Source organism: Chrysochloris asiatica, unplaced genomic scaffold (assembly GCF_000296735.1).
Source record: "Chrysochloris asiatica unplaced genomic scaffold, ChrAsi1.0 scaffold00065, whole genome shotgun sequence".
Lineage (NCBI taxonomy): Eukaryota > Metazoa > Chordata > Mammalia > Afrosoricida > Chrysochloridae > Chrysochloris > Chrysochloris asiatica.
In genome coordinates, this window is record NW_006408583.1 from 7,207,078 (window position 1) to 7,215,273 (window position 8,196).

Below are 8,196 nucleotides of genomic sequence, written 5' to 3' on the forward strand. Positions count from 1 at the left end.
ACTGGCTTACAAGCTTTCAAGAGGGAACCTAGATCCAGAGGGCGTGGAGGAAGGTAGAATCTCCACTGAGTAGTATCTAATTTGTCTAGGCGGGACGATGAAAGGAAATGTGGATAGGTCTCTTGTGATACAAGGGTGAATAATTGTTACCAGGACTGACTGTGAAGGTTGTAAATGTAAAAGTAGACATTTTGTGGCAAGGAGGGGAGTGATTGACTTTGCAGGCTAGGAGTGGAGGTCCCTGGAACCATGAAGGGAGAAGAGCGGAGAGCAGAGAAGCAGTGATCCCCGAGATGGAGTCAGAGATGATGACGTGGAGTGATGGAGCAGCTGGGGACTCAGGACCCAGGGAGGGACAGGGCCTGTGTGCTGACGACCAGGGGTGGGGGGGGCGGGGAAGGAAAAGCAAGCTTGTAGAATGTACCCCTTCGTTGATTGGTAATGCGTGGAGGGGATTGTAACCATGGCAATGAGACAATATACAACAGAATGAATGTAAAGCTAATGTTTTCCCATATACCCATGTAAACTATCACATAACTCACAATAGAACTTTATATATATAAAAAAAGAAAGATTAGAAGAAGAATGGCTAAATAAACTTTTTTAAATACACACAATGGAATATACTATGCAACATGGAAGAAAAATGATACATCTGTGGAACATCTCACAACATGGGAAGATATTAAGCTGAATGATTAAATTAGTCAATCGTAAAAGGACAAATTGTATTTGACCAATATTGTAAAAAGTTAAAAATGTTTTCTTCATAAAAGAAACAATCTATGATGGTTACGGGGAGTTGCGGGGATTTTTCATGGACTAGAGGAGTAGACATGTTAAACATGGGAGACAGGGCAGGCAGTATACAATAGGGAGGTTGACAGAGGAAAGATGAAGGTAGTGGGAGACACAGGAAGGAATGCAATAGTTAAAGTGAATAGAGGTAAATACTGTTAACTAACATCAACAACAAACGGCAAAATGGCAGCATCAATGGGCTCAAGCGTCACAACAATTGTGAGGTTGGCCCAGGACCGGGTAATGTTTCGTTCTGTTGTGTATACAGTCACTATGAGTCAGTACTGACTCGATGGTACCTAACAACAACAACAATGGTACATGGAGGGGATTGCAACTATTACAATGAAGCAAAGTATATGATTTGTTGAATGTAAAACTGATGATCTGCTCTGTAAGCCTCTACTCAATTCACAATTCAAAGTAAAAAAATATACACACTTCAAAAAATCTTGTTGTTAAATGCCATTAGTCAGGTTCGACTCATAGCAAGCCTGTATAGGGTTTCAAGAACAGCTGTTAAGTTTGAACTACTGACCCTGTGGTTCAAACCAACTTTGCAGTCTAGTGCTTATCCTACAGTGCCACACCAAAACTCTAAATTTCATCCTATTTAAAAGTCACTTTATGGTAAAGTAGTCAAGTCTGAATGATAAAATCTGTAAGGCAATACTGCTTATTTGTACTCTCATGCTTTCTTCCTCTTCCGTCTTAAACAAAAATGTCTACAGGAGGGCATTATGTACCAATATAAGATCATTTTGGTTTATGAATCATTAAAGAAATGTATAAAGCAAAATGTTTTAATTCTCAAGTTTAAAACAAGAAAGAGGAGCAGCAGCATTTTCAGATGTGCTAACCTGTACATAATACCCCTTTTTGCCTTCTAAATCTTTATTTTGCCTCTAGTCATTTCTTCTCTCTCCTCTCCCTGTGAATGGAAAGACGGTTGAGCTTTCCAAGAAACATGAGGTAATTTTCTGAGACACTGGTAATGTTTTGTATCCTGATAAAGGTTTGGTTAGCACAAATGTATGCATTAGCATTTATCATTTTTACATTTCACACTACACTCATTTTACCTAAAAACACAAAATTTACATAAATACTATTATGATAAGCTTACTGAATGGATGGAAAAGTTGTATCCATGTCTATAACTTACTTTTTAAAGAATAAAAATGAACATGGATTGATGGAGGGACAGATGATGAGGTGATAAAAGTATAAATAAGAATGCTTCAAAAAGTTCATGGAAAAACAGAATTTAAAGTAACTTATTTGTGGCACTGTAGGCTAATGTGCTAGACTGCAAAGTTATGTGAACCACGAGATTAGTGGTTCAAGCTCACCAGCAGCTCCTTGGAAACCCTATACAGGGTCACTATGGGTTGGAACCAACTTGACATCACTGAACAACAACAACAAATATTCTCTACAAACTTTTGGAAGACCCCTCATATAGCAAAATGTTAACTGTAGAATTAGGGGTGGCTTTTTGAATGCTCACTATAGAAATCTTTAACCATTATTATAACTTTTTAAACTTCCATAATAATACACTGGGTGGGGGGAAGGAAAATAAAATGCTCCTTTATACCTAATTTAAAAATCTAAAAGAAGGTAAGGTATTCACAATAGTTTAGAAACATAACTAATTTAATAAACAAGCACAAATACTTATTAAGAATAATTTTAAATGTTTGTTGTTGGTGGTGAAGTGCCATTGAGTTGATTCCAACTCACAGCAACTTGTATAGGGTTTCCAAGGAGTGCTGGTTGGGTTTGAACCAAAAATTTTGCGGTTAGCAGTCCCGTGCTATAACCTACAGTGCCACAGAGGGCATATAAGAGGTGGAAAAATGAGAGAAATACGCCACATTCATAGATAAGACAATAGTATTAAAAGCCACATTCATAGATAAGACAATAATATTGAAAAAGTCAAAATTTCCCAAATTAATCTATAAATTTAATGCAGTATCAGTGAAAACTGCAGCTGGATCTTTTCAGGGAGGTGGGTGGAGGAATTTATACTTATTCCAAAGTATTATATGAAAGAACAAGGGTAGGTAAGTGATTATAAGAAGAAAAAAAAAATTCAAGACAAGGAACTCGTTCCACCAGATATCAAGCAAAGACCCGGTATATAGAGTGGTACGACATAAAGATCAGGTGAACGCAGAACCACACACTAAGGTGTATTTGGGAATTCTGAGATCCAATAAAGGTGACATCGTGTATCAATGGAAAATTCAATAAAATAGGTTCTCTAATAGAGGATAGTGGGAAAATGGCTCATTTATATGTAAAAAAAACCCAGCTGGATCCCTACAATCCTACACAAAGGTCAGATGGATGAAAGACTTAAACTGAAAAATAAACTATAAAACAAAGAGTCTTTCATGTCCTAGGGATGAAGAACTACTTTTTAAACAAGCCTTCAAAAGCACAAAGCAGAAGATGGAACATTAATGGATAATGACATCAAAATTAATGACTTATCTTCAACCAAGGACACTTATCAACATAGCAAACTAAGAACTTACAGACTGAGAGAAGAGATATGCAACACCTTATATTGTTAAGGAATTAGTATCAAACATATTCAAAAGTCAGAGATGAACAAGAAAAAATACCTCAACAGAAACACAAGTGTGAGAAAAGGTTAGAATAACTTACAAGTACATGAAGAGATACTCAAAATCAACAGAACTCAGAGAAGTTCAAACAAAATACCATGTTATACTTGACCACCATGCAAAGATTAGAAAAGTGATAATACCAAATGTTAATAAAGATGAACAGAAATGAGAGTCCTCAGTTACAAGTGGGAGTAGATATCTGAAAAGCAAACTGCCAGTATTTAGCAAGGGCGTGTATGAAAACAACCCAATAATCTCATTCCTAAGAATACTTTGGGGTCCTGGTGTGGAGCTGTGGGCGAATGCATAGGACTGCAAGGTCGGTGGTTCAAGCTCACCAGTCACTCCTTGGAAATCCGTAATAGGGTTGATACAAGTCAGAACAGACTTGATGGCACTTAACAAACACAAATCCAGAATGGGACCCACATAAGGATACACATTGTGGTAATGGTGTGTCATAACAGAGAACTGAAGCAACCAAGAAGATAAATGGTGTACAAACTTTCTACAGGAGAAAAGGAATAAATGTGCATATAGCATGCTACACAGATAGATTTTAAATTTAAGAATAAAAAGAAAGAAATTTAAAATATCAGCATAATTCTAGTTATGTAAACTGAAAATAGAATCATGCAAAATAGCCCTATAGATTTTATAAGGGCAATCAAGGATTCTAGAGTTGGTGTCTCTGCTGTATAACAGACATGAGAGTGGGAATGGGAGGAGGGGAATCAAAGAGATCAGTGATGCTAAAGTGTCAGGAATTAAGAAAATGATTTTACTTACTTCCACAGTTGAGGCTCAAATAAAAAATATGAAACACTTCTATGACTGGAAAATTTAAAAAGCAGCTAAAGGCAAATAATAATATAAAGTACATTTGCTCCATAAAATGAAATATTTAAAATAGTTAGGTTGGCATAAAGCTACCAAACTCTCAATTATTTAATGACTGATTATTTACCTGATAGGCCAGCTAGTCTTCTTTTGAGTATCTAGAATTTTATTATTTCACAGATTATACAGAGAATTACCAGAAAGTGGCACAAAGTTCCAAAAAAAGCTGAGCTCCCCACCCTTTTGTAGACAAAATAAGTCACTGAAGCAGAAGGAAGGTTTTACATAATGCCTAAGATTAGAGTCTTCAATTACCTAGAAATTTAGTTCTAAAAATTAACTACTATTAATAATCAGACTACAAAAGTAGTCTTCTAAATGGAGGTGAAGGAGAGAAAGGAGAGGCATACCTGGAGCCTACCATGAGTATTTTATCACTCTCTCAGAAGACCTGACTTCCAAGGGCACTTACCAATAAGGAGACTTAGTGAGACAGTGGGTTAAATGCTGGGTTACTAATTGGAAAGTTGGTGGTTCCTAGCCACCAACTGCTCTATGGAAGAACGAGGAGGCAGTCTCCTCTGGTAAAGCTTTATAGCCTCGGAAAACTCTAAGAAGCAGTTTTACTCTGTCTATAGGAATCAGAATTGACTTGATGGGAGTGGGTTACTTCTTTAGTTAAGGGAGTTTTCACAATACTAACCTTGCAGAGTTCCTCAAGTCTTTAAATTCTACATTGAGAAGAGGCAAGAAGTTGCTTTTGCAGAATGGACACATAGTATTCAAATTAGAATCATCAGCAGTCCATCCAGCCATAATTTCTTCATCATAAACCAAAGCTCCACAAGCTCTACACTGTGAACAACTTGACATCAAAACCTAAGACCAGAAAAATGCAGACACTGAAAACGTTTATGGTGGAAACTAGGATCCCTGGGTGGTAGCAGGTGCTGGCAGTTTGAACCCATCCAGAAGCACCCTGACAGACTAGCCTGGTGAGCTGTTTCTGAAAGGCCGCCCCAGTGAAAACAATGGAGCAGTTTACCCTGCTACTAGCGGAGTAGCCATGAGCTGACCACAACTAAAATAATGTTGAAAATTAAATCTACCATGCTGTTCTTCTGAGATATGCACAGAGTTTCATTTATTCTATTGATGAAATTTGGAATTAGCCATTCTTTTACCTTATAGCAAAAATCATCAGTTCATTATTTTCCCTACAAAGATATCAAGCAAATAAAAAAATAGTATTTTATTATTATGTCCACAAATATATCATGGAACTCTATTAAATGCAATTCTGAAGTAAAAATACAAATATGCTTATCGCTATTTTATTATGGAAAGAACACAGAACTTTTACCTCCATTGCACAATTCTGATAGATGCTAGACATGCTAGTATTTTGAGAAGAACCATGTTCTGATTTTTCAAAGTCCTGCCCTTTTATGCCTCTTGGATATGAAACTTCACCTAAAGAGAAGGATTAAAAAAATCATGACACGTTATGTAAGACAATGTCCTTAGGAAACGCATGCTTCAGTATCTTGGAGTGAAGTGTTATGATGTATACAACTCATTTTCAAATGGCTCACTAAAAATATGTTGTAGATACATATACAAGGGTGCTTCAAAATTTATGGAAAAATTCATTATCTTTGAATTCTAGAAAGAGAGAGTTAACAACAGTTAACAAATATAAGCGTGGGCTATGTGATTATTTATTACTATACTTTTCAACATGCTTGAAATTAAAAGAACTTTAAAAATATATATACATATAGATATACACACACACACTCACATAGAGAAACTGAAAGCTAAGAAATTTCAATAAATCCAGGGTTCTTGAATTTATAGCCCCTAAAAATATGTGTTGTGGATTCTAATCTCTATACCAGAATCCGGAGTCCTGGAGTCCTGGAATGGCACTGAAGGTTAATGCACTGGATTGCAAGGTCAGTTTGAATCACAAGGTTGGCAGTTCAAGCTTACAAGCTGCTCCTTGGAAACCCTACACAGGGTTACTATGAGTTGGAACCGACTTGATGGCACTTAACAACAACATACCAGAGTCCTGGTGTGGCACTGTAGGATAAGCACTGGACCACCAGGTTTGTTTAAACTATGAGGGCAGTGGTTCAAACCCACCAGCAGTCACTGCTTGGAAATCCTGTAAGCAGTAGACTCATTAGACACATAATAACAACATGTCTGTAGTGATGATCCTATCTGGGGATGGGTTGTCTTTATTATGTTAATAAGATGGGGTCAGTATAGCTCAAGTGAGTTGCAAAAAAGTTCAAAGTTGCCACTTGTGCCCTGAAAGTCAGTCTTAACTTTTGTAGTAACAGAGCTGATGTTGCCAAAAATCAAGCCGACAGTCTTATAGTAGGAGTGTTGAATTACAATGCCAATTGAATTCTCAACCTCAAATGATGTGTAAAGTTAAAAGTGAGGGCACTGATTGTGAAGAAATAGGATCCTGAAACTTAGGATGGAAGCATATGAGCAGATAATCAAGAAGCTGGGGGCAGTGAGCCCCTAAATTCCACTGAATCACTCTGCCAACATAAATAGCTCTCTTATCCCCAATTTCAAGAGATTAACCCAGTTTTGCCTGATGAATCTTTGTTTGAAATAATGTCTAAGACACTGCCTAAAGTAGCTAGATGCCTTAGAAGACATTGCTGAATGATCTTAAGTCAGTCTTTTTTGAGTTATAAAAGAGATTAAATAAACCAGCAGATGAGAAATGGGTTAAGAGAGACCCCAAACCACATGGAGATCTCTAAGGAATCAGGAAGCTAAAACTGAAGAGACCAGGACCTTCCTCTGCATCCAACAGCGAAAACCTTGCCCTCAATTTGGATGTCTAACCTAATAAACCATGAGAACACACATTCCTGGTTTTTCAATCCACCCACTTTGTGGTTATCCCTGTTATAGCAGCACTAGAAAACTAAACTGGTCCATATCTGATTCACCCAGCGAAACAGTCTCACAATTCTATCCAAGGACTTAAACAACTCAATATATATTTAAACAAATTCACCCAGGTGATTCTGATACATATGAGTATTTGAGAATTAATGCTATAATCCACAAATATACGTAACTAAAAACAAAAACAGTTAGTGCCTTTAGTACTTTCAGTGCTGTCGAGTCAGTTCTAACTCATAGCAACCTTGTACAGGTATGAACCACCCACTTTGCAGTTCAAACCAACCTTGCGGTCCAGTGCATTATCCTGTAGCGCTACACCAGGACTCCTTAATAGTTACAGATAACATGAGAGTGAGACATGATTTATCAGATCATCTAAAAGGCTAACTATATTAGGGCAGGAAGGGCATACAAATTAAAACAGATAAGGATTAAAGGAAGAAAAAAGTTTTTCCCCATACCTGCTGGGTAATGAAGTTTTCCTACATCTCCACTGCTGCTGCTACTGCCAAGGCTTGTATTGCTCTGGGTAAGTTCACTGGAGACCAACCCTGAGATACTCATGTTAGGAGACTTATTCTCTCCCAAAAGATGGTCTTCTAGGCCAGCTGGAAAGCTATAATCCCTATTAGGTTCCTCCTGCAATTCAAAAGAATAAAAGCTAGTGTACATAAATAATACTTTTTCATTGGAAATATACTAACTCTATCCTTTCAGAATTAAATTCCTCTATAACCAACACTTAACAACAACAAAATAATCATTAAAAGAGCTTAGTCAAACCCCATTCCAAGACTGAAACTCAAATGGAATACACTAGCAGGCATACGGTCCCTGCTGCTGACCACGGTGGTCACCAATAAGGAGAAGTGGGGGGAAAACAGCTATGAAGTTGTGAACTAAGTCTAACCACATTCAATAGACTCCTGGTTAACCAGCAGTATGATGAGACCTGGGGATT

The 8,196-nt window shown here is 37.3% G+C and overlaps 1 protein-coding gene across 1 annotated transcript in view; it reads right to left on the reverse strand.

Moving 5' to 3' along the window:
• DENND4C (DENN/MADD domain containing 4C) overlaps positions 1-8,196 on the reverse strand; it is a 105,286-nt gene that overhangs the window by 16,853 nt on the left and 80,237 nt on the right. Inside the window, exons 22-24 of the mRNA XM_006864471.1 lie at positions 7,697-7,874; positions 5,653-5,762; positions 4,993-5,168 (exon numbers count right to left, since the gene is read on the reverse strand). Of these exons, the coding sequence (XP_006864533.1) occupies positions 4,993-5,168; positions 5,653-5,762; positions 7,697-7,874 (464 nt within the window). The remainder of the gene's footprint in view (positions 1-4,992; positions 5,169-5,652; positions 5,763-7,696; positions 7,875-8,196) is intronic.